At 42.1% G+C, this 27,680-nt stretch overlaps 1 protein-coding gene across 1 annotated transcript in view; it reads right to left on the reverse strand.

Annotated features, from left to right (window-relative positions):
* The window catches only part of LOC136858811 (histidine ammonia-lyase), an 88,771-nt gene extending 64,646 nt beyond the window's left edge, over window positions 1-24,125 (reverse strand). The window contains exon 1 of the mRNA XM_067138629.2: window positions 24,014-24,125. Coding sequence (XP_066994730.2) covers window positions 24,014-24,068 — 55 coding nt within the window. The 5' untranslated portion in view covers window positions 24,069-24,125. The remainder of the gene's footprint in view (window positions 1-24,013) is intronic.
* Window positions 24,126-27,680: the final 3,555 nt, after the last annotated feature.

Consider the following 27,680-nt stretch of genomic DNA (forward strand, 5'->3'; position numbering starts at 1 on the left):
TTTTCTTTTTGATTCAAATCCTAGCCAAATTAACTTATTTATATAAATCTTTCTGTAATGTGTTCCTTGTTTCAATACCCTCAGGTGTCTTTTGATTTTTTTTAAATGTCCACACCAAATGTAGTTATAAGTGCTTAAGTGAAACAATGCATTGACTCACATTACCATTCGTAGTTGTAGAAAAAGGCAAACTGCTAATCTAATCCACCCGATAACGATGATTAAGGAAAGGATTGTAATTTTTAGGAATAAATAAAGAATATATTCTCATACTTGATTATATTCTATTCACGTAAAATTTGTAGCTCATATCTCTAGGATGTTTTCAACATTGACTTGCTTGCATGAAGGGCTAGAACTGGATTTTTGTCCTGAATGAGTATATTCATAATTCCAATATGAATGATCCATTATTGGACATTATACATTTTTCTATGTTAATCGATATCTACATCATCATGGTCTGGCAGGCATTCATTTTGGTAAAAGAGACCAAGTGTCTCATAGTTCATTGGCACTCCCAGTGGCTCCAAATAGCCTATGCATTGGCCTCCACTATATGCACTAGGTGTGCTAGTTACTAATTGATGAGCCCAAGTTTGTGCACTGGGGCAAAATGCTGGCAACCAAGAATGAGTTATATGATAGTTTATAATGTCCAATAATGGACCATTTACATTGGAATTACCCATAGTGGTATGCATACCACACTTTGAATACCACTGGTCATAGTAGTGTATCCTCTATAATTGCTGGGATATCCAAAAGCAGAGCTTTTGTTCCAGCAGCCAATGTTTTTTGTGTTCTTAGGACCACCTGGAGATCACATGTAGGGTACTTACTTACTTTATTTATTTTATTTATTTATTTATTTATTTAACCCAGGACTGTATGAATCAAAGAATTTCTGCACTAACAGTTCAACCAAGGGAACCGGGCACGATCGTTTGCAATGCTGATTGAGCATATCATTCAAAAATGCAGCAAATGTTAAATGATTCTCTTTACGGAACATATCTATAGTTAGTAGATGTGATTTGTCTCTTTCCTAACATTTCCAATTCTTCGTCTGTTGTTTTGTCCTACGTTCTGTCTTGCAGTTTGAAAGATGTGCATTGCGAATGATATGAAATTTAGCATTTCCAAGACTAAAGTGATATCACATGGGAAGGGTCTGCTTAGCACTATTGGGGGCCTGGGTTTGATACTGGTACTGCAGGCAGGAGGGCTGGTATGTGGTTGGAATGGTACATGCACCATTGGGCTTGTACTTGAAAAGAGCTGCACCACCTCGGGATGAGGATATGAGTTTACTTTTTTTATTATTATTATTAGTTTGTCAGTTAGTTAGTTTATGGCCTACATTGGAACAATAGTTTGCTTCTTTTATCAGCCCAATATTTCTTCATACCGAGAGATGCTTTCTTCAGTTGAAAACACCCATCCATTTTATAAACCTGGGTCTGTAGCCTGGTGCAGGCTGTGAAATCAGAAAGAAATGGTGGTGGTGGTGGTGGTGGTGGTGGTGGTGGTGGTGGTGGTGGTGGTGGGAGGTTGATAGGGCTTAACTACTAGTGTTTATTTGAGGCAGTACCTGGCAGGGGAGGGGATATAAAATTCCCCTGTAAGTACAGTAAATTACCCCTCTCCCAGAAAAATGTAAATTTTAAAACTAAAAAAAAAAAAAAAAGATTCTGTTATAATTCCAATCAGCTGAGAATTTTACGAGAGACTGTCCCAAGGCCAGGTAAGGTGCAATTTGTGCTGATTTATTGCTTTAGTAGTGGAACCTTCCTCTACCAGGGCTATGTGCTGACTGAGCAAATTTTTCAGTTTGAACACTTCTTAAGTGAACATTGTCTTATCGGCTACCTATCGGAAACACACCTTCCCCAAAAAGTACGGGAGTGGTGTAAGCTCAAGCTACTTAGAGTGTTTAAGAGGGAGGGGAGCTTTAACAAGTTATATCTTTCCTGGGTTTCAGATGTACTTGCCAGAGCGAAACATGAACAATACGCTGCCATCACTGTGTTGCTTTATTGCTCAAGGTCTCCATTATATCTATATTATGTGTTTTGTTGGTGAAGTTCTTATCAAAATAGGCACAGTAAAGGACATTAAACCGAGCTTTATAGCTGCAGTCACTTAAGTGTAGCCAGTATTCGGGAGATAATAGGTTCGAACCCCACTGTCGGCAGCCCTGAAGTGGTTTCCCATTTTCACACCAAGCTAATGCTGGGGTTGTACCTTAATTAAGGCCACGGCCGCTTCCTTCGCACTCCTAGCCCTTCCCTGTCCAATCGTCGCCATAAGACCTATCTGCGTCGGTGCGACGTAAAACAACTAGCAAAAAAAAAAGGACATTAATTTCAGTAATATATGTGTTCTACATTTTCCTTTTTATAATGAAAGAATCCCACCCAGACAATTTTAATGGGAAAGAGCCTTTGAGATAACATCGTCGCTGGAGGGAAAACTCTCCCATCTCCCCTGCGATTACGCACTCTGGCCTGGTGTGTGTGCCTTGAAGTATCTTAATTTTGTCTGTTTTGTTCTGAAGCTCGTCTGTTGTTATTAATAATAATACAGTTTCAATAAAAGCTCAGGAATGGATTGTATGACATGGACAGAAAGGGTCACTAGTTTGTAATAAACTACCACTGATAATGGAGGACTGCTACTAAAATGTTCTCATTCTGTACCCTGATGTGGTACGGTGGACCTCCTAGAGTGAAGTCCTCTCTCATGCCAGGAGATTTGGTGTGGAGAAAGGTGAAGGGGAGTGGCTGTAGCCTATGAAAGGAACTGTCTCGGCATTCGCCGTAGTAAGGAGAATGGAAAAGCATTCTCAGGACCAGGCCACTGTCTCCCAAATACAGAGCTGTCGAACCAAAGCCACTTAGATTGGTGAAATGGAGGAGTGGAGGCACTATTCACCATAGATGCACTAGTACTTTCCAGCTAACTTGAGATTAATTTTTATGTGACGATAGGTTTTCATTCAATTCGCTCGAAAATGTATGAGAAATGTGATATTTAGGAGGATAAATGTAACCATTAATCGATGAATATGGAATGAAAGTAAGTGTGGAGAAGAATAAGAGGCTCGTGATGACGAGAGGTGTCAGGGAAGAAAGAGAGAATTTGAAGCTAGAGGAAGACAATTAGAAGTTGTGAAAAGCTTCACTTGCAGAAGATGGGAAAATAAATGAAGAAATTGGAAAGAGAATCTGATTTGTGAGAGGTATAGTGTGGAACACAGACATATAGATTTAGACTGGCGATGAGCAGCAGGATTCTGAAGCCAGAAGTGTGCGGCTGTCGCCATCTTACGTCACTACACTATCCCGAAAAGTAAGACAACGGGGAAAGGTGGACGGATACAGTGAAGGAGAGTATAGAGAAGAGAGGAGTTAAAGTAGAAGAAATACTGGAGGAAAGAAGGGAGTGGTGGAGAGATTGAAAACTGTGGAGATCTTTGATTCTCAACCTGACCCAGAAGACTGGAAAACGGAAATGAAGAAGAATCAATGCTGATGGTTTGACGAGACTACGTCCCACAACTCAGTTTCCCGTGTTCAGAAAGTGAGTGTCACAAAAGTTGTTCTCAAGTCCATGGTACAGTAGTTGCTCTTCAAGAGTAAGCAGTACGTTTAATGCAAATCTACTATTGCATAGATCAGTCCTTGGACTACATCGTTCACAGATAATCGTATCGCGGCTCATCTGATCGGAGCACTTCTGGCGTCATTTTGTACCTAAACAAGCAGACTACAATAATAAACACACATAGCGACATTATAACCAAAATAAACAATGTAATAATTAGGGCTCATAAGTCTATGACCTAAAGAAGGTAAAATAAGACTTGAAAAAGGTAAAATATGACTTAACATTAGACGTGCCAACAAACGATAACACAACAGATATTTTCAAGTATACAAACCGGCAGAGCTACTGTAGGCAAATTAAAACATTGTACATGCATTCATTATCATAACCCTGAAACACAGTTTTCATTCTGTTTTCTTAAAAAATAACCAAACATGAAGGTTTTCTTGCAAGTTGCACAGATAGGTCATGTGGTGACGATGGGATAGGAAAGAACTGGGCAGTAGCTGCGATTGCGAATATGAAGTGGGGGGCAAAGAATGTTCAGACAACAAAAGGTACCCAGGTTTGTGGAATATAGCGAGTACAATACATAAAATCTGAAAGGGAAAAAAAAAAAAAAAAAAAGCAAATTCCGACAGAAAGGTAAGTGTTAAGAGTTTACCAACTTAAGAGCAGTAATAACAGGTTTTTAAATATATTTTGATTCAGTACTCATCATCATCATCAGTTTTCCACTCCAGTTGCCCGGGTGTGGTTTACGAGCACTCTCCACTTCTGTCTGTCCATGTACCACTCTTCTCTCAAGACGACATCCCAGCTGATTCCTCTTGTTCCTATGTCCTCTTTCACTTGGTCCAGCCACCTCTTCCTAGGTCTTCCTACCGGTCGTTTTCCGGCCACGACTGTGTGTAGCCATTGTTTTGCTGTCCTTCCATCGTCCATTCGTTTGACATGGCCAAACCATTTCAAACGGGCCCTTGTCACTTTTTCATTCAGGGATGGGTACACACCAGCTTGCTCCCTTATTCTTTCATTCCTTACCCTGTCCCTTTTTGTCTTCTGTACCATAGTTCGTAGGAACTTCATTTCTGCGGCTTGTAGTTTGCTGTCCACTTGTTGGGTTGTTGTGCAGGTTTCTAGGCCATATGTTATTATGGGGGTGAAGTATGATTGGAATAGAATCTGCTTTGATCTTAAGGGAACTTGTTCGTTCCAGAGGAGGTTCCGAACTTGATGGTAAAATTGAGCTGATTTTTGAATGCGGTTGTTCATCTCATGCTGTATTCTGTTATCACTTGAAATGATGCACCCAAGATATTTATATTGGTCTACTGTTTCCAGTTGTGTACCTTCCAGCATTATTTTTCCTTTCTTCTTCTGCCTGTTGACAGACATAGTAACAGTTTTCGATTTATTTATTGTTAATCCGTGTGCTTTCAAATGTTCATTCCAGGTGTTCAGCCTCTCTTGGACTTCCTTCTCTGTATTTCCCCAAATTACTACATCATCTGCAAATGCAAATGCATTGATGTCCATATTGTTCTTCTGCTTATGACTTCATCCATGACAGTGATAAAAAGTAATGGTGAAAGGGTACTGCCTTGTTGCACTCCTTTAGTGGTTTGGAACCAATCAGAATTACCGTTTCCTATCTGTACGCAACTGCAGCAGTCTTCGTAAAGCATTTTAACTTTCTGGATAAGCCCTTTGGGTACATTCTTCTTTCTTAAACATCCCCATATAGTCTTCCTTTGAACACTATTTAATGCTTTTTCGAGATCCAAAAACACTAGTGTTAAGTCTTTGCCCTTCTCCCAATGCTTTTCTAACAGTATTCTAAGTGCAAATATGAGATCGGTAGTTGATCGGTGTTCTCTGAATCCATATTGTTCTTCCTGTAGTTGTGGTTCCATTATTTTCCTTAGCCTTTTTTCAAGTATTTTCTCAAATATTTTCAAACCATGAGACAATAAAGTGATCCCTCTATAATTGCTACATTTCTTCCGGCTTCCTTTTTTGAAGAGAGGTATTATTATTCCCTTTTTCCAATCATCTGGGACTTTCCTATCCTTCCATATTGTATTAATTACTCTATGAAGCCACTGGATTCCTATTGCACCAGTTGCTTTGATCATATCTGCACTGACTTCATCAAATCCTGTAGATCTTTCTTTGGGCATACTATTATTGGCCGTCTCTACTTCCTTCCATGTTGGCGGACTCTCTTGGTCAGGCTCATCATTGCAGCTTAAACTGACCTGCGTGGTTACATCATTGGAGTCTTTCCCAGTACTGTTGTATAAATTATCAAAATAGGATTTCATGATCTTCCTTATTTCTGTCTCCTCCCTAACTATGTTACCATCTGGTTCCTCTATTGCTGTTATGTATTCATTGTCTCTTCTTATATTTCGTATTGTTCGGTAAAGTAGTTTAGAATTAGCTTTGCTGTCTTGCTCTAGTTTATCTGTGAAATCAGTCCAAGCTTTCTGTTTTTCTTCGGCCACAATTTTCTTTACTTATAACTTCTGATCTCTGTATTTCTGCTGTAGTTCGTTTACTCTAGATTCGTTCCTTTGACTTCCTTTTTGCATTTCTTTGTCTCTGGCTTTCCTGGTTTGATTTTTCACTTTCACAGCAATCTTCACCCGATCGTTCCACCAAGGAGTTTCTTTTCCCTTCATTTTGCTATTAGTTTTACCACAAACTTCTAATGCAGCTCCGACAATGCTTTCTTTGAATCTAGTCCACTCGATGTTGCCTTCTTGTAATGCATCTGATGGTAATTTATTGGTCATTTTTTTGTGTATTCAACTTGTTTCTCTGTCTTCTTTAGCTCCCATGTCTTAATTTTTGGTTTCCTGTATTTCTGAGGTCTATAAATTTCAATGTGCTTTATTGTTGCGAGGAGAAGTCTGTGGTCACTGTCCAGGCTTTCACTTGGTATAACTCTGACATCACATATGGTCTTTCCTGCTTCATTGTCAGATATAAAATAATCTATCAGAGTTTTAGTATCTCCATTCCAACTGTATCTTGTTAGTTTATGACTTAGCTGCTTCTGAAACCAACTGTTGTTTATTCTCAAGCCATTCCTTACACATAGATCTAGAAGACTTTCTCCTTCTGGGTTCCTGTCTCCATAACCATGTGGACCTAGTACATTTTCATATCCACGCCTGTCTGATCCAACTTAAGCATTTAGATCTCCCATTATTATGATATTTTCCTCTCTTTCTATAGCTTCTTCTAAATCAGTTCGGAATTGTTCTTTTTCCTCTTCGTTACAGCCAGTCTGTGGGGCATACACCTGGACTACTGTCAGCACTATAGAATAAAACTTTCACCAAAGGAATATTATACATGTATTACAATTAAATAGAAGTACGGCTTGTTTATAAAATTAAATATCATCTAGTATATGACTACACACTATGGAACTAACAGACACTAAAGAGGCTGCCTGACTGACGAATGCGCATGGCAAGCGGGTGAACCATACCTCAGTGTCTATGATCTTGGCAAAAAAAATAATAATAAACCCACTCTACTACCCTTCCTCACAGCACATGCAAAGTCTCCACTATTTGCTGTGGCGTTATACAAATCGGTTGGTGGCGACGTACAACATTTCATACAAAATTCTGCTAATCATTCTGTTAATAATTTAAAAAATAAAGAAAAGAATTAACTGATAAGACAACGGGACTTGTACAATTTTTATAATAATTCGTAGCTTCAGGCAGCTAAAATGGAATAAAAAATGTAATGTTTCATCCACAAAGTGTGCGGGAGCGACTGCCCTCCTCGCCCCGCCCCCTAATCACCGCTACTGGGACTAGGAGTGAGAAGGAATCAGCAGCGACCTTAATTAAGGTACAGCCCCAGCATTTGCCTGGTGTGAAAATGGTAAACCACACAAAAACCATCTTCAGGGCTGCGGACAGTCGGGTTCGAACCAATATCTCCCCAATACCAAAAAAAAAGTATTAGCGTGCTTCTTGGTAACTTCTCCGCGTACATTCGTACAACATCTCTTTCCCAGAATCTTGTCTTCTAAACCCTGTTACCTGTTTTGGGAAGAGAAAGAAAAAATTTTACTACAGTGTTTTGAAGGCCTACGTTTGAAAATCGACGCAGATGACATGTACCTTATTAGAAAACGAAATCTCAGTTTGAAGAAAAATGCTCAAAATATAACCAGATACACCTTAAATCAGTAAAATGACCAAAATGTGACCAAACCAATGGAAATGGCAGCAATGTGCATTTATATGCTTTAAACGGGCTCAGGGACCCACCATTCACAGTTATTTTTCAGATTTCGGGTAAAATGAGCTCAGGAATGAAATGTAATTTTTCCTTAACATCCGAACCTTATTAATAATAATAATAATTTATTATTATTATTATTATTATTATTATTATTATTATTATTATTATTATTATTATTATTATTATCTTATTTGCTTTACGCCCCACTAACTACTTTTACGCTTTTCGGAGACGCCGATGTGCCGGATTTTAGTCCCGCAGGAGTTTTTTACGTGCCAATAAATCTACTGACATGAGGCTGATGTATTTCAGCACCTTCAAATACCACCGGACTGGGCCAGGATCCAACCTGCCAAGTTCGTCTGAGCCAAATCTGTGATTTGACCGTTCAGATATCAGCTCCGACACCGCCCCCATGTAGGGTACCATTAAAAAGCGATCTCTGACCTCACCATGATGGTACCACTACGCTTGCCTTTCTATCCTTAGGGACAAAGTTATACAGGATTGAAAATGTGAGAATTTATTAATTTCTTTTAATCAACTAAAAAACCAAACCAAACCCCATGGCACTACAGCCCTTGAAGGGCCTTGGCCTACCAAGCGACCGCTGGTCAGCCCGAAGGCCTGCAGATTACGAGGTGTCGTGTGGTCAGCAAGACGAATCCTCTCGGCCGTTACTCTTGGCTTTCTAGACCGGGGCCGCTATCTCACCGTCAGACAGCTCCTCAATTCTAATCACGTAGGCTGAGTGGACCTCGAACCAGCCCTCAGGTCCAGGTAAAAATCCCTGACCTGGCCGGGAATCGAACCCGGGGCCTCCGGGTAAGAGGCAGGCACGCTACCCCTACACCACGGAGCCGGCTCTTTTAATTCAACTACTGAATGTAAATTCTGACTCATGATGTGTGTACCACTGAATACATCTTATTTCGCCAGGCGAAATAGTACCATTGCGGTAGGGCTTAGGACTGGGGTTGGGTCCAGTACGTAGGACAGTTATGGTAGAATGTACGTGGTATACAAACATATACTCGGGGGATTTTAATTAGCCATCCTTGTCGCTAGGCAAACACTGATATAATCTGTCTACGTACACAGTCTTAATAATAAACGGTGTATAACTTTTATACAAGGTTTATACACCGTTATAGTTATATTCACTGAATTGCTTTTACAGACCAGGACCCTTGTATAAGCGTTGTGTAGCAGCGAGTGACGAAAATGGAACAATGACTGATCAGTTCATTTTACTGGTATTTGCTGTCTGCAGTAATATGATAATATCCGAATTACCCATTAAGTACACCTTAAAAGAATGGAAGATAAGGTAGATTGATCCCCGAAATTTGCAACACAGAAGACATAGACCGCCTCTGTGGTGTAGTGGTTAGCGTGATTAGCTGCCACCCCCGGAGGCCCGGGTTCGATTCCCGGCTCTGCCACGAAATTTGAAAAGTGGTACGAGGGCTGGAACGGGGTCCACTCAGCCTCGGGAGGTCAACTGAGTAGAGATGGGTTCGATTCCCACCTCAGCCATCCTGGAAGTGGTTTTCCGTGGTTTCCCACTTCACCTCCAGGCGAATGCCGGGATGGTACCTAACATAAGGCCACGGCCGCTCCCTTCCCTCTTCCTTGCCTATCCCTTCCAGTCTTCCTATCCCTCCACAAGGCCCCTGTTCAGTATAGCAGGTGAGGCCGCCTGGGCGAGGTACTGGTCATTCTCCCCAGTTGTATCCCCGACCAAGAGTCTGAAGCTCCAGGACACTGCCTTTGAGGCGGTAGAGGTAGGATCCCTCGCTGTGTCCGAGGGAAAAGCCGACCCTGGAGGGTAAACAGATGATGATGATGAGAAGACATAGAACATTGAGTTAATGGAGGGCGGATATGTACGTAAAATAAAACACTCTAAGAGACAGAGTGGTCCAAATTTTCCTAGATGAGGAAAGAGTATGCTCGTATTGTCATTACCACAGACAGAAATGACTTTATGAAAGATCCTGCAGATCATCTGAATTGATCTTTATAGAGGAGGTAACGTTGCATACCTTTTCGGAGGAGAGCTTGCAGATTTTTCTTGCTTCTTTCACATCCTAATTAAATTCTGTACATACGAATTGGACGAAATTGCGAACTTCAAGTTCTCACATGAGCACGGAATGAGGTGAGTAATTATTAAAGACAAAGACACCTCCATACAGGCCTTGAAGGCCCTTGGAGGAGTGGAAGGTAAAGGCTTCCCCCAGGAATTAACCTGGTACTCATTTTTGGTGTAGGCTGAGTGAACCTCACGGCCATATGCACCTCCAAAAGTGGAAATCTCGTTTCTTAAATTTTACGAGTTCCTGACGGGGATTCGAACCCACGTCCTTCCGGGCGAACCGAGCACGCCTTTACCGCTTCGGCCAGGCAGCCCCTGAGTAACTATTAACAGTGGCATAATTATTACTAGCGAGAATAAGTTACCGCTGAAATATGTCTATTACTGTTCTGTTCTTCTTTATTCTATTCCATTCGTGCTACCACGTGGCTTCTCGAAAGCTTTTGCTCCTGGATAACTAGCAAAAGCGATCATAAAAGTAGTGAACGTGAAGAAACACCCCAGTGAACTGCAGGAAGATATTCCTACGGCTTGCAACAAGTGTATACATCAGAATAGTAATCATCATCATCATCATCATCTGTTTACCCTCCAGGTTCGGCTTTTCCCTCGGACTTAGCGAGGGATCCCACCTCTACCGCCTCAAGGGCAGTGTCCTGGAGCTTCAGACTCTTGGTCGGGGATACAACTGGGGAGTATGACCAGTACCTCGCCCAGGCGGCCTCACCTGCTATGCTGAACAGGGGCCTTGTGGAGGGATGGGAAGATTGGAAGGGATAGGCAAGGAAGAGGGAAGGAAGCGGCCGTGGCCTTAAGTTAGGTACCATCCCGGCATTCGCCTGGAGGAGAAGTGGGAAACCACGGAAAACCACTTCCAGGATGGCTGAGGTGGGAATCGAACCCACCTCTACTCAGTTGACCTCCCGAGGCTGAGTGGACCCCGTTCCAGCCCTCGTACCACTTTTCAAATTTCGTGGCAGAGCCGGGAATCGAACCCGGACCTCCGGGGGTGGCAGCTAATCACACTAACCACTACACCACAGAGGCGGACCAGAATAGTAATACGAAGCGTATACCACGTTTATTAGTAAGAAAAATATGCAATGCTTATACGAGGTTTATTCAGTGAATAATTATACAAATGTTAAACAACTGTATAAGGATATTTTATTAGTAAGCCTGACAGTATTTAAAACACTGGGCTGATTCTTGTTACCGCGAGTTTGAGAGAACGGATGAGACAATTTACACCATAAAGCATTCTGGCGAAAGCTCTTGGCATGGAGATTTGCAGTCAGTGTCTTTAAAAGTGTACCAATTTGTTGGCGTACATTTTTAAATTATTAAAGAAAAATGTAGCATTCTGATTGGTCAAAGCGCTCGCCATTACTTCAAGGCCACCTGCTGGTCCACTGCCGGCCATTTGCGTGACGGAAATTCTGAAGGGTGCACCGTCTAGTATGACGGCACCTCGCTGTGATCCACGCAGCCGCTTCGTATCCCGTCGCCGGACTATATAGAGGACTGGCCTTGAGGCTGCCATCACTAGCCAGACAAGTTACGGTCCTCATACCTGGTACCTAACTGCGACTTTCTCTGTTCTGTTTATCACCAGTTCTGCGCTGATGTCCTGTGATCTCGTGTAATACTAAAATGTTTCCACTCCTCCCCTGCCGGGCTGAGTGGCTCAGACGGTTGAGGCGCTGACCTTCTGACCCCAACTTGGCAGTCCGGTGGTATTTGAAGGCGCTGAAATACGTCAGCCTCGTGTCGGTAGATTTACTGGAAGGTAAAAAAAAACTCGTGCGGGCCTAAATTCCGAACCTCGGCGTCTCCGAAAACCGATAAAGTAGTTAGTGGGACGTAAAGCCAATAACATTATTATTATTATTATTATACATTGCTCCCCTGAAGGGAGAGGCGGGCCTCTTAGCTGGTGACGCCACCTTTCAGGCCGGGAGATTTGTTAGGGTGAAGGAGATGTTTGGCGAAAGTGAGAGGGTTGGCGGCTGTGGCCTAAATTAGGAACTTGCCGGCATTCGCCTTAGTGCAGAAGAATGGAAAACCACAGAAAGCCGTTCTCAGGACAGCCGACGGTTGGGGCCAGCCGTGAGGTCCAGCCCTGTCCCGTCTCCCGAATGCAGAGCCGAAGAGCCACAGTAGAGCTATGGCCACTCCCTCTGCTCGGTTGGCCAGTCAGAGTGTAGAGCTGTTGGACCATGGACCAGCCGTGGCCACTTAAGGGCCGAAACCCACTCTGTATCTACCGACCGATCTCGTGTAGCATAGCAAAGAATTGTTTGAAATCGTACACCACGAGGGGTAGGCGGGCCATCAGCCGAATGAGCGGCTCTTCGGCCTTTGAAAATGGAGGGGAATAGAGCGATATGAAAAATAGGGGAGTATGTGGGATTTATATGTGTCGTGGCGTAGAGATCACCGCAACCCCCAAGTGAGCCCTAGAGCAAGCCCGCATCGCACTCGCCATCGTCTCCCCCCGCCACACCCCGTTTATTGCCGATCTCGTGTTTGTAAATATTTGATGATGATGCTTGTTGTTTAAAGGGGCCTAACATCGAAGGTCATCGGCCCTGTAAATATTTATAAAGTTTTAACTCTAAGTGAGTTTCACGTACAAGTGTTGCTGTCACTAAGTAGAATGAGTTGTTGTGCGGTAGCAACGTGTAAGAATTATTCTCGAATGACAATATGACCAGTTACGTGAGCATGCTGTGCCCTTAAGTGCCGAAGTTTTGTAATCTTGTGGTTGTAGATATTTATAAAGCATTAACTCCGAGAGAGTTTCAGCGAGGCAACCCTTACTATTGTATATGGTACTGACCCCATCGTCGCCATAGACCTGTGATAAAACAGATTGCAAAACGAAACAAAACATTTGTAAAATGTCATTCATTGTCACAATAAAAACATCTCACTTCACACATAATTAACAAATCCTAAAAGTGTGTTTGTTTGTCCAACCCCTGTCCCGTTTCTCTTGGGGTCGGGTATGAGGTGATATGAATCTGTAGTGGCGAGTTTTTATGACCGGATGCCCTTCCTGAAGTTAACCTCATCAGAGAAGTTAATGAGTTGAAATGAATGACGTGAATGGGTCTGCTCAAGGCTTAAGGTCCCCACTCCGTATGAGCAATGCGGAAAGGTTTGGAACTTAATCCAGGCTTTTGGCACGCAGTCTAGTGATTAGAAGTTGTATACCACTACTTCCCCTACCCTGCCGGCCAATATTCTGGTTGTGACAATTTTTTTCGACCAACGGGACTCGAACCGGCTACGCGTGGTGCCAGACTTCAACGCCTTAACGATCACGGCCACCAGGCGGGCAATACAAAAAGGCGTTAAAGAAAAGTACCCAGGCAGCACACGGAGCAATTTGATAACATGAAATGTTATCTGACCTGTTTTTTTTTTTTTGCTTTACGTCGCACCGACACAGATATGTCTTACGGCGACGATGGGATAGGAAAGGCCTAGGAATTGGAAGGAAGCGGCCGTGGCCTTAATTAAGGTACAGCCCCGGCATCATTTGCCTGGTGTGAAAATGGAAAACCACGGAAAACCATCTTCAGGGCTGCCGACATTGGGGCTCGAACCCACTATCTCCCGATTACTGATCTGACCTGTTTATAACGACTGCAACATGGGTCCTGTAACATACTAGCCGTGAAAATAAAATTAGTTAATACAGTATTTATTCCACTTTATTTATTTATTTACGTAAGAAATGCCATTGTCCGCCTCTGTGGTGTAGTGGTTAGTGTGATTAGCTGCCACCCCCGGAGGCCCGGGTTCGATTCCTAGCTCTGCCATGAAATTTGAAAAGTGATACGAGGGCTGCAACGGGGTCGACTCAATCTCGGGAGGTCAACGGAGTAGAGGTGGATTCGATTCCCACCTCAGGCATCCTCGAAGTGGTTTTCTGTGGTTTCTCACTTCTCCTCCAGGCAAATACCGGGATGGTCAGTTAAGGCCACGGTCGCTTCCTTCCCTCTTCCTTGTCTATCCTTTCCAATCTTCCCATCCCCCCCCCCCCCACAAGGCCCCTATTCAACTTAGCAGGTGACGCCGCCTGGGTGAGGAACTGGTCTTTCTTTCCAGTTGTATCCCACGCCTAAAGTCTCGCGCTCCTGTACACTGCTGTTGAGGCGGTAGAGGTGGGATCCCTCGCTGAGTCCGAGGGAAAAACCGATCTTGGAGGGTAAACAGATTCAGGAAGAAAGAAGAAGAAATGTCATTACGATACCATTCTTCTCTTACTGTATTTATCACCTGCTACTTGTAAATAAAATCGTATTGAATTTACTACCTAAGGCGTTTTTCATTTCACCCGGTCACATTTGATCTCGCCACGGTGTCACAGCCTGTCCGCCCCGTATTTTTTAATTTTAACATCAATCTAACACACATAGCGACACGCATTGACAGTAAATCAAGGGTACAGACAGTACAAACGATTATATGTACAGAGTTTTGAGACAGATTGTACAAGAAGTGTTTACACTCCCACTTTCTAAGTGTAGTCCGTGAACGACCAGCTATCCTTCCTGTGCTCTATACTGGTGTTACGATGCAACCCGCTGTGCGCAATAATTCAGTCCAGACAGACTTGACTGTTCTGTTACTATCTCCAGGGTATACATACCTAGCATTTCTGAGGTCCCTTGTAACATTTCATCAATAGATCTGACACTCTAATTATTAACTTATCTTGTAGAGTAAATGCAGCAAATTTTGCGCAGTTGTATGTGCAAATTTAGTTTTCAGACATGTTTATCAAATATTTCGCAAGCAATAAAGTTGTAGAAAATGAAATAGTAGAATATTTCATACATTAGATTAAATAAAATGCAAGTCAAATTATTTTCCTGCTATCTATCTAATATAATAATAATAATAATAATAATAATAATAATAATAATAATAATAATAATAATAATAATAATAATAATAATATTTTGCTATTTGCTTTACGTCGCACCGACACAGATAGGTCTTATGGTGACGATGCGATAGGAAGGGCTTAGGAATGGGAAGGAAGCGGCCGTGGCCTTAATTAACGTATAACCCCAGCATTTGCCTGGTGTGAAAATGGGAAACCACGGAAAACCATCTTCAGGGCTGCCGACAGTGGGGTTCGAATGCACTATCTCCCGGATGGAAGATCACAGCTGCGCGCCACTAACCGCCCGATAAATATAATATATATATATATATATATATATATACATTTTTTTTGCTAGTTGCTTTACGTCGCACCGACACAGATAGGTCTTATGGCGACGATGGGACAGGAAAGGGCTAGGAGTGGAAAGGAAGCGGCCGTGGCCTTAATTAAGGTACAGCCCCAGCATTCGCCTGGTATGAAAATGGGAAACCACGGAAAACCATCTTCAGGTCTGCCGATAGTGGGGTTCGAACCTACTATCTCCCGAATACTGGATACTGGCCGCGCTTAAGCGACTGCAGCTATCGAGCTCGGTAATATAATAATAGTTTTAAGGTACCACAAAATATAAATTTCATGTTTCCGTACTGACAGCTAAACTAATATTATTTAAATCACTATAAGAATGATTTATTATTGAACAGTATCCTCCATATTCAGTACATTATGGTATAATGTGAATTTTTTTTAAAAAAACTTAAATTTCACATTCATCACAACTATACATGTTTCGATCCTAATTAGATCATCTTCAGTAGATTGCTAAAATTTGCATTGCATGTTGTAGTTAAAACATGTACACTGACGTAAGAATGATGTTATGAATATTAAAATGTTCTTATTAAGAAAAAATGTGTGCGGTTTAAGAACCACGCATGTAAACACATCGTTCAACTGGGCAAAGAAGGTTTTTCAAAACTGTGTTACTACTAACACATGAGACTGCATTTTGGTCTTTCTTTGGTGTTCAATTTACTATAACTTTCCAATTACAGGCAATCATACCACCGAGACATATGCAAATATGGTAATCCTAATTGGCAGCAAACCAAATCACGTAATATCAATTACTAATCATATACCGCCTAGTCCAACTAGTAGACTTTCAACATTGAGAGGACATCACGACAAGTGGATAACAGTGCACGCTGAAGATTTTAAAGCACGGCCTCATAAGAGCACACACGTTTTCTTAATAAGAACAATTTTACATTCTTAACATCATTCTTACTTCAGGTTTACATGTTTTAACTACAATATGCAAGGTCAATTTCAGCGATCTAGTGAAGATGGTCCATTTGGGATCGAAACCTGTATAGATGTGACGAAAGTGAAATTTATGTTTTCAAAAATTCATATTAACCAGAAAGTATTGAACAAAAGGATTCTGCTCAACAATAAATCATTGTTATAGTGATTTAAAGAATATTAATTTTACGGTTTTCAAAGACGCCGCAGCGTAAAGATCCGATGGTGGCGAATGGAGGAGAAAAATGGACTCTGCTATGGAGGGTAAGGGAAACAGAAAGAGACCAAGACGACGATGGTTAGACTCAGTTTATAACGATTTAAAGATAAGAGGTATAGAGCTAAATGAGGTCACAGAGGCTTGCAGACTGAACGCTCAAAGGCATAATGTTCTACAATGAGGATGTAAAGAATAAATAAATTAAGACCTGAGTAGTTCAGGCGGTAGATCTCTGGTCCTCTGAGCGGGTTCGATCCTGGATCAGTCCGGTCGTATTTGAAGATTGTATCTGTGGATTTTCTGACACGTAAGAGAGCTACTGCGGGACAAAACTCCGCAACCTCGGCGTCTCCGAAAACCGTAAAAATAGTTAGTGGAACGTAAAAACTAATAAAATTTTTAATATTAAAGTAAAGAAAAAGAGAAGATGGTGGGTTAATCCCACAAACGCTGTGAAACATCGTGATTCGCAATTCTACACATTGTACACACCTCTACAAAAAGAATCTTGTGAAGTTTTAACTGTGTTTAAAAATTGTATGCACTGTTCAACAACAACGGATGAGGCCAACGTTTAAGTATTCATGATAAAAGAGAAATATCAAAACAGCAATAAATAAACGCAACTCTGAAGCATAAGGAAAGGAGAAACTGCAGTAATTCAAGAGAGGAATAGCCAGATCCCACAGCTGTTCTCCAGTCTGGTAGGCTCCATTCAAGGTTATACCAATTTGTAACATAAGTCAATACATTTAGAGAAATACTTAATTTTTCTTCAAATTTTCAATATAAATTTGTCTAGATAATAGCAGTGCCAGCAGCTCAACTCTCAGGACTACAAGTCGAAATTGAACCCCGTTGGTTATTATTATTATTATTATTATTATTATTATTATTATTATTATTATTATTATTATTATTATTATTATTTATTCGCCGGGGTCATCCAGGACCACACTAAGTCTTGTCACATTTGGCAGTGAACGTTGCTCTCTTTTGAGCTCAGAATTCCCTCATTCTTTCTGAGTGAGCCTGCTTGATTTCCTCTATCCAAGGGACACCGTGACTTCTTTTCGTTTGTTCGTCTCGGTTGAGCCCGTTCGTTATTATCTTTTTTCGGAAAAGATCTCTGTCAAATGTCTTCCGGTTTGATCTGTAACACTTGAAAGTCTTATTTGGTCTTTCTAAACCAAGGTATCGTGGTTTTAGAGCCTGAATCAAACAAGTGAAAGATCTGTCTGGTCAACCTAATTTCGTCTATTATTATTATTATTATTATTATTATTATTATTATTATTATTATTATTATTATTATTATTATTATTATTATTATTATTTCGTGTCAGAGCGTTGGTACATAAACTTAACATACATACACGTTACCATTACACAAAATGCGTGGCATTTTACAGGTATAATTCGCGCGGTCACACTGAGACCAATAACAATTACCTTCTGATCAACGTCCCTGTCGCGTTTCATCTCTCTCCTCAGCCTGTACATGAGTATTGGCCTGGCAGTTCCCATCAAGGAAACATTACTTGCACTCCTGAGAGATCAGGATTTAAAGCTCCCAGACGTACATTTCCTTTGGCTTCCTCTACATTCTCCTTCATTGTACAGTAGGGCCTTCCACGTTAACAAAGTTTCACTCATAGAAATTCCCCTGAGGGTGGGGGTTGGTAGAATAACACCCATGGTATCCCCGGCCTGCCGTAAGAGGCGACTAAAAGGACCCCCAGGGTCTCTCAACTTGGGAGCGTGAGTTGGCGACCACGGGGACTTTAGCTGAGTCCTAGCATTGCTTCCACTTATTTCTGCCAGGCTCCTCACTTTCATCTAGGCTATCCGACCTCTCTTGGTCAACTCTTCTTCTTTTCCAACCCCGACGGTATTAGGCATCAAGGCCTAGGGAGTTATTCATTTTCACGCCCTTCGTGGCCCTTGCCTATCTTTGGCCGATACCTTTATTTTTCGAAGTCTCGGATCCTTTCCATTTTTCTCTCTGATTAGTGTTACATAGAGGATGGTTGCCTAGTTGTACTTCCTCTTAAAACAATAATCACCACCACCACCACCTGTCACACAGAGGGAAATTGTAACTATACCTAGACTTTCACCAGTGATGCATATCACCCTAATCCACCCCACCAGCTCTATCCCTCTCGAGTATGCTTCTAGTGCTCTTTAAAATCAGAGAATTAGAGTAGGTGAAGTTTTATCTGACCCTGTAATAATTAAGAGGGAAATTCCTCAAGGCAGTATTATCGGATCTTTATGTTTTCTTATATGTATCATTGATGTGAGTAAAGAAGTTGAATCAGAGATAATGCTTTTTGCGGATGATGTTATTCTGTATAGTGTAAATATAACATACAAGCTTATGAGCAACTGCAAAATCACCTCGATAATATTGTGAGATAGACAGTACGCAATGGTATGATGATAAACGGGGTTAAAAGTCACGTTGTGAGTTTCACAAATAGGACAAGTCCTCTCAGTTTTCATGACTGCATTGATGCAGTGAAATTTATTTCTGGGGATCATTGTAAGTACCTAGGTCTTAATATAAGGAAATATCTTCATTGGGGTAATCACCTAAATGGGGTTGTAAATAAAGGGTACAGATCTCTGCACATGGTTATGAGGGTGTTTAGTGGTTGTAGTAAGGATGTAAAGGAGAGGGCATATAAGTCTCGGGAAGACCCCAACTAGAGTATGGTTCCAGTGTATGGGACCTTCACCAGAATTACTTGATTCAGGAACTGGAAAAATTCCAAAGAAGATCAGCTCGATTTGTTCTGGGTGATTTCTGACAAAAGAGTAGCATTACGAAAATGTTGCACAGTTTGGGCTGGGAAGACTTGGGAGAAAGGAGATGAGCTGCTCAACTAAGTGGTATGTTCCGAGCTCTCAGCGGAGAGATGGCGTGGAATGAAGTTAGTAGACGAAAAGTCTGAGTGGTGTCTTTAAAAGTAGAAAAGATCACAATATGAAAGTAAGGCTGGAATTCAAGAGGACAAATAGGGGCAAATATTCGTTTATAGAAAGGGAAGTTAAGGATTGGAGTAACTTACCAAGGGAAATGTTCAATAAATTTCCAATTTCTTTGCAATCATTTAAGAAATGGCTAGGAGAACAACAGATCGGGAACCTGCCACCTGGGCGACTGCCCTAAATGCAGATCAGTAGTGATTGATAAGTCCAATTTTCTGGCAAAAAATGCATTGAATATTGACTTTGTTTTATGAAATGTAATTCATGAATTCTGCAAGAATACTCCCTTTTAACAGTGATATGTTTTTGGGTTGGAATTATCTTCATGACAACCAGTGTTCGTCTATGTATACTAGATGAGTAGAGTTGTCTATACGGCGCTCATAACTCGCTTTCTCGTCTGTTACGGCCGGATGTCTTTCTTGACGTCAACCCTATGTGCAGTAGCAGCTCTAAGAAGTTCGGGACCCCCCCCGCACCCCGCAATAATTGAAAATGGGCCCCTCGCTTCCTGATAAGGAAAGTTACAAGTTTATTTCGTAGTACAGGATTGTACATTATTACAATGAACAAAAACGACGCAACGATAATAATAATAATAATAATAATAATAATAATAATAATAATAATAATAATAATAATAATAATTTAGTTTTCAAATCGAAGTACACTGACTGACAGAGCAAATGCAACACCAAGAAGGAGTGGTTCGAAAGGGATGAAAGTTGGGGAAAAAACAGAGACGGCACGGACGAATAATTGATGTTTATTTCAAACCGATATGCAGGTTACACAATGCGCACGGCATCGACTCAGTAGGATGTAGGACCACCGCGAGCGGCGATGCACGCAGAAACACGTCGAGGTACAGAGTCAATAAGAGTGCGGATGGTGTCCTGAGGGATGGTTCTCCATTCCCTGTCAACCATTTGCCACAGTTGGTCGTCCGTACGAGGCTGGGGCAGAGTTTGCAAACGGCGTCCAATGAGATCCCACACGTGTTCGATTGGTGAGAGATCCGGAGAGTACGCTGGCCACGGAAGCATCTGTACACCTCGTAGAGCCTGTTGGGAGATGCGAGCAGTGTGTGAGCGGGCATTATCCTGCTGAAACAGAGCATTGGGCAGCCCCTGAAGGTACGGGAGTGCCACCGGCTGCAGCACATGCTGCACGTAGCGGTGGGCATTTAACGTGCCTTGAATACGCACTAGAGGTGACGTGGAATCATACGCAATAGCGCCCCAAACCATGATGCCGCGTTGTCTAGCGGTAGGGCGCTCCACAGTTACTGCCGGATTTGACCTTTCTCCACGCCGACGCCACACTCGTCTGCGGTGACTATCACTGACAGAACAGAAGCGTGACTCATCGGAGAACACGACGTTCCGCCATTCCCTCATCCAAGTCGCTCTAGCCCGGCACCATGCCAGGCGTGCACGTCTATGCTGTGGAGTCAATGGTAGTCTTCTGAGCGGACGCCGGGAGTGCAGGCCTCTTTCAATCAATCGACGGGAAATTGTTCTGGTCGATATTGGAACAGCCAGGGTGTCTTGCACATGCTGAAGAATGGCGGTTGACGTGGCGTGCGGGGCTGCCACCGCTTGGCGGCGGATGCGCCGATCCTCGCGTGCTGACGTCACTCGGGCTGCGCCTGGACCCCTCGCACGTGCCACATGTCCCTGCGCCAACCATCTTCGCCACAGGCGCTGCACCGTGGACACATCCCTATGGGTATCGGCTGCGATTTGACGAAGCGACCAACCTGCCCTTCTCAGCCCGATCACCATACCCCTCGTAAAGTCGTTTGTCTGCTGGAAATGCCTCCGTTGTCGGCGGCCTGGCATTCTTAGCTATACACGTGTGCTGTGGCACACGACAACACGTTCTACAATGACTGTCGGCTGAGAAATCACGGTACGAAGTGGGCCATTCGCCAACGCCGTGTCCCATTTATCGTTCGCTACGTGCGCAGCACAGCGGCGCATTTCACATCATGAGCATACCTCAGTGACGTCAGTCTACCCTGCAATTGGCATAAAGTTCTGACCACTCCTTCTTGGTGTTGCATTTGCTCTGTCAGTTAGTGTAATTAAAATGGTACGAACACACACACACACACACACACACAGAGACACACACACACACAAGAAATGCATGTTCGATTTATAGTAACCAAAACACGCTGCCAATATTAAGAAATAATCTCATTCCTAGGACCAAATACTTTACAACTCAACCGTCTATGGTATGACTACTTATTTATTTATTTATTTATTTATATTTATCTATTTATTTATTTATTTATTTATTATCCATGTAAAAGCCCTACTTTGTCTAGCATATTAGGGCTGTAGGTTATAACTAGTTACCTTTAACAATTAAACTGGGAGAAAAGGAAAACTTCGTTTAAATTTTTTCTAAAATAAACTGCATAAACTTAAAAAATTCATTCAAACAACAGATCTTATGAAATATCCTAAAAATAGGTTTGACTAACATAACATTACTGTACAACAATTTAAGTGTTGTTACAAAATATATCTAGCTTTTCTGAAGAATGGACAATCAAAAATAAGGTGAGTATCGTAGCCTACTTAGCTACACTGACTGCCGAGTTATAAAAAGGCTTGAAACTTTAGTATTGAGAGTTTAGATAAGGAGGCTGTCCTTCTTGTCGTATATTCGCCAACTACCGGGTTCTCAGAACTGGCTAATTACTTCAAAAGCCTTGTTGATTGTCGTGAGTGGCAGCAAAGGATGGTTGTTATTGGAACAGGTTGGGAAACCCACATTCTTTCTGAAATAACTACCATACTCCTACTGATGAAAGAAGCTCTGCACTACGACGGCCTAAGTTTGGAATAACCGTCTGTAATACAAATAATACTGTGTTGTGTGCTGTAGCTTAAGCGATATGTAAAATTACTCTTCAGTACTGAATAAGAAACAGTCATGGGCCCCTCACAAGTCATGCCCCTGTCTGCGGGTCCTTAGCATCACCACTGCCTGTGTGGAGGGATGTTTTATAAAGTCCCCGATACGTGCTTCTGCAGCATAGTCTCAAGAATTACTGAATTAATTATGATGCGGCTCAGCGTTGGATAGAGCATTTATGGAGGAAGGTTTATCTACGTTAAACATAAAAATATGACAAAAGCGAGCCTAGCATTGGCGATTTTGGTGAAGGGCGTCAAAGCAAGAACGGCCATCCAATCACTCTGTTGACTTGCACTACCTAAACCGTTAACGATAGACCCCAAGAATGTGTGGAGGTAGTGGTTTGTAGGATAGTGTTTTATATGTAAATGAAGATGTTTATTAAAAAAGAACATAAACACGCAGCTTCCGAGCTAGAGAAATTAACTGTAAACAGTCAATATCCCCGTTCCGATCGGGAATCGAACCCGCGGCCCTCTGAACCGAAGGCCACTACGTTGACCATCCAAGGAGCCGGACAGAATAATCTTACAATCCTTCTCAAAATAACAATCTTATTAAGAAAAAAATATTCTTTACAATGAAATAAAAAGCGGGTGAGTTGGCCGTGCGGTTAGGGGTGCGCAGCTATGAGCTAGCATCTGGGAGATGGTGGGTTCGAACCCCAGTATCGGCAGCCCTGAAGATGGTTTTCCGTGGTTTCCCGTTTACACACAAGGCAAATGCTGGTACTGTACCTTAATTAAGGCCACGGCCGCTACCTTCCCACTCCTAGACCTTTCCTATCCCATCGTCGCCATGAGAGCTATCTGTGTCGGTGCGACGTAAAACAACTTGTAAAAAAAATGAAATGGGCGTGTGACCTCCGAAGAGGCCTGGTGCAGGTCTTTCGAGTTGACACCTTGTAGGCGACCTGATCGTCAGTGGGAATGAATTCTAATGATGCCGTACAAACACCCACCCCCGAGCCATAGGAATTAATTAAAATCCTCGACCCGTCTGGGAATCAAACCCGGGACCCGTTGGAAGGTCAGTATATCGTTGAAGCCGGACAATTCTGATGCTGAAAACGGCACGTATAACCAGCCTCCGAACCAGCGGATTTAAACGAAAGTTAAAATCTCCTGCCCATCCGGGATCCCACCGTAATAATAATTTAGGCATCACGCCGGACAGCCTTTATAGTAATGTCGTAATTTTAGAGAAAGCTCGGGATGTTTTAAATATCGCAGAACGAGCAAAACCACTACATGGCAATAAATGTCCAGCTCTATGGCTAAATGGTTAGCGTGCTGGCCTTTGGTCACATGGGACCCTGGTTCGATTCCCGGCAGGGTCGGGAATTTTAACCATAATTGGTTAATTTCGCTGACACGGGGGCTGGGTGTATGTGTCGCCTTCATCATCATTTCGTCTTCATCACCACGCGTAGGTCGCCTACGGGCGTCAAATCAAAAAGACCTGTATCTGGCCAGCCGAACTTGTCCTTGGACACTCCCGGCACTAAAAGCCATACGCCATATGTTATGTTATGTGGCCCTCTCTTGTATCACGTCCAAGCGAAATCTTTTCATGTTCATTTAAGAAGAATAAATTACGGTAATGTCGTCTACAAGGGCATCTTATCATTGCTGCTTACTAAGCCAAGACTTACCATCCTTACAGGGCACAAGAAGCCATTCTCCTCGAACTCGGGCGTACACTTTCATCCTACCTGGACTAGGAAATTCTCACACCTTACTCGATGGTAAGACAACAGTAAATATAGTAACCTTGACGTATATACTTCCCTTTATAGCTTCCTCCCTGCAATTTTTTATTGTTGTTGTTTTTCTTTCTGTCTCCAAGTGACCAGGTCTGTTTTATATCTCGCAACCTGTTTAACAGCTTCCCTACGTCAGTGCAAACAACACCATTGATCATTAGATTTTAAGAGACAAGTAGGCTATGGAAAGACAACTTCGCCACGTGACAAACATCCAGTCACATTGTCGAGTCTCGTGGTAGTACAGGAGTAGCTGTGCTAGTGTGAGAATTATTTGTACTTAAATAATGATGTTACCCAAAAAAACAATATTTTTAAATGACATTTTCCCTTTTTCTTCGGAAACAGTTTTTTTTAAATAGCTACTGTATGTATCGGTTATAAATTTAATTTACTGACCTCTTCGACCCTTTGATGTTCATATTTTCCCTGCTCAAAATAAAGAACCTTTATTCTACCAACATTGCCTGACCTACCGTATCGTGATACAACTAAGGCAGATGATCATGGTGAATCACCTTTTATGATGAAATATCCGCCGCCGTGGTATGGAGGAGCTTCCCGACTTCTTGACTGGGGTTCGAATCCTGGCTTTGTCGCAAAATTAAGACAAGTGTATTTGCAATTTCTGGCATATCCATCTCTGATGAGGTACAGTGTGCATAGTGCCCTGTGTCTCTTGGTACAGGCCATCTCAAGAGCTGTCTCAGTCTCATCCCTGGTTTTGGTTTCCCTGTGAGCGATGATGCTAACAGTGCGCTTGTCATGAAAGTGTGAAAGTGTTGCTCATAGGGTCAGTTGGTGTAGGCCTAAGCATTTCAGTGAGCTTGGCGGTCTAGTAACAACACCATCTGGTTTGCGGAGGAAAGCAGTGGGAATATCTCATTCCCTGTTTTCCTAGTTCGCCTCTTTATTGACGTCTAAACTATCTGTGGCATCTGATGGTGGATCTGTAGAGGATCTGGCCATCCTTCAGGCTGAGGACTCACGGTATATTATTTGCATTTACCTGGAATAGGTAAACAAATCTTATAAGTAAAATTCTAGAGGGTCCGTTGTTTGTAATGCATTTTATGTCGCCAAATTTTGATATATTTATGCGTTTCAGGTCAATTCAAGATTGCATCAGTCACACCGAGCAAGTGGCCGTGCGATTGGCGTCGAGCAGCCGTGAGCTTACATTCGGGGAGATAGTGGGTTTGAACCCCACTGTCGGCAGCCCTGAAGATGTTTTCCCATTTTACACCAGGCTAATGCTGGGGCTGTACCTTAATGAAGGCCACCGCCGCTACCTTCGCAATCTCCCACCCTTCCGTCGCCGAAAACCTTCGATATGTTAGTGCGACGTTAAACAAATAGCAAAATAAATAAATAAATAAATAAATAAATAAATAAATAAATAAATAAATAAATAAATAAATAAATAAATAAATAAATAAATAAATAAATAAATAAATAAATAAAAGATTGCATCAGTAGTTTTTACCTTTCGTGTGTTTGTTTGTTTGTTTGTTTGTTTGTTTGTTTGTTCGTTCCATTATCATGAGTAAACGGCTGAATAGATCTCGACCAAACTTCGTATTTAGAGTCTACTCATCCAGAATAATGATAGGAAGTGTCGTGCAACCCGTTTTTCCACAATGTAGAAAGAGTAACATAAATAGTTATAGTTATATAAGCCATACCCCTAATATCTATGCAAATCTCATAACGTAACCGTCAACTAGGCCTAAGTTTGCATTCTAACCTATCAGCACCATAAAGTCTGGACTTTACAGTGATAAGGTATGGGTAGTGCTGAGTTATGACATTCGAAGCACCGCTATTGTATCTGAATTTTATGAAGGGTGCTACTAACAGAACCGGTGTCCAGCTCCCTGGCTAAATGGTTAGCGTGCTGACCTTTGGTCATAGGGGTACCGGTTTGATTCCCAACAGGTTCTGGAATTTGAACCATAATTCGTTAATTCCGATGGCACGGGGACTGGGTGTATGCGTCGTATTCATCCTCAGCACGACGCACTGGTCGCCTGGGAACTTGTCATCGGACACTAAAAGCCGTACGCCATTTCACTTTTTCATAGGGCCGGTCATGCTGCAATAGCACGTTCTGGCCCAGTGAGGAAAGCAATGGAAAACTATTTCACTCTTCATCTCTCCTTGTACGCCTCATTGCGGTGCCACCATACGTTATCGCGGTTTCTCTATAACCGCTATTTGAGGATCCAACCATGGTCAGAACAACAACTGTCATCACTATTGCTACAGCAACATAGCGTTGTTGGTTAGGCGCTCCCCTCCAGTGCCAAATTTCTTGGATCAAATGCGTGAAAAGAGAGTTGACGTTTTATTTAATACGAGACATTCGTGTCAGTAGATTACTGGCATCGGAAGGAATCCCTTTTAAGAGCAAAATTCTCTATGAACTCTACAGTAATTGAACATATATCAAACACATTATTATTATTATTATATTATTATTATTATTATTATTATTATTATTGTTATTATTATTATTATTATTATTATTATCTTTCTTTCTTTCTTTTTCTTAATTCGTTTAGCGCTCAGGGTTGTCTTCTTCCCTGGGGCTCAGCGAGGGATCATAAATCTTCCGCCTCAAGGGCAACGTCTTGGGGCGTGAGACTTTGGGTCGGGGATACAACTGTACAAGATGACCAGTATCTCGCCCACACGGTCTCACCTCCTATGCTGAACAGGGGCCTGATGGGGGGATGGGAAGATTGGAAGGGATAGACATGGAAAAGGGGAGGAATCGGCCATGGCCTCAAATTAGGGACCATCCCGGCACTTGAAAGAGGAGAAGTGGGAAACTACAGAAAAAGACTTCGAGAAAACGCTGAGGTGGGAATCGAATCCCCCTATACTCAGTTGACCTCCCGAGGCTGAGTCGACCATGATCCCTCGTACCACTTTTCACATTTCATGGCAGAGCTGGGAATCGAACACGAGCCTCCAGGGGTGGCAGCCAATCCCACTAACCATAACACCAGAGAAATGGATATTATTATTATTATTATTATTATTATTATTATTATTATTATTATTATTATTATTATTATTTTGAGGCATATTTCTTCTGGTGCAGGTACCACAACTGTCCGCTGCGTAGCTTCCTGTAGTGATGGTGATTCGTACTGTGTTTCTTTCCCCTCGGACGTATGCAACCCACTGTACAACTCACGGTTGATGTCCGCAGTAAGTACACGTGACAGCCAATAAGAACGCAGTATTGAAACACTCCCACTGTTCCTATGGAAGGTGATGTTGACTCCATGCGATACTTTGAAGGTCGCCGTCTCTTTGATATATTCACCACACCCCCAGTAGCGAAGGACGCAGTTAACTTGTTGGCAGCTTCTGTGAAGTCGTCACATCTGAGATGTTGTTTGAAGTTTACACAAAAAGAAAATAACAACAAGGAAGATTTCTCCTTTTAAGAATTCGCAAACATCTCTCATTTTGGATATGGCTTAATAAACTCGATTTAGTACCTTCTTTGTAATTGGTTAACGAACTGGAAAGAACAGCTATA

The sequence above is a fragment of the Anabrus simplex genome, chromosome 1, assembly GCF_040414725.1.
Source record: "Anabrus simplex isolate iqAnaSimp1 chromosome 1, ASM4041472v1, whole genome shotgun sequence".
NCBI classification, from domain to species: Eukaryota; Metazoa; Arthropoda; class Insecta; order Orthoptera; family Tettigoniidae; genus Anabrus; species Anabrus simplex.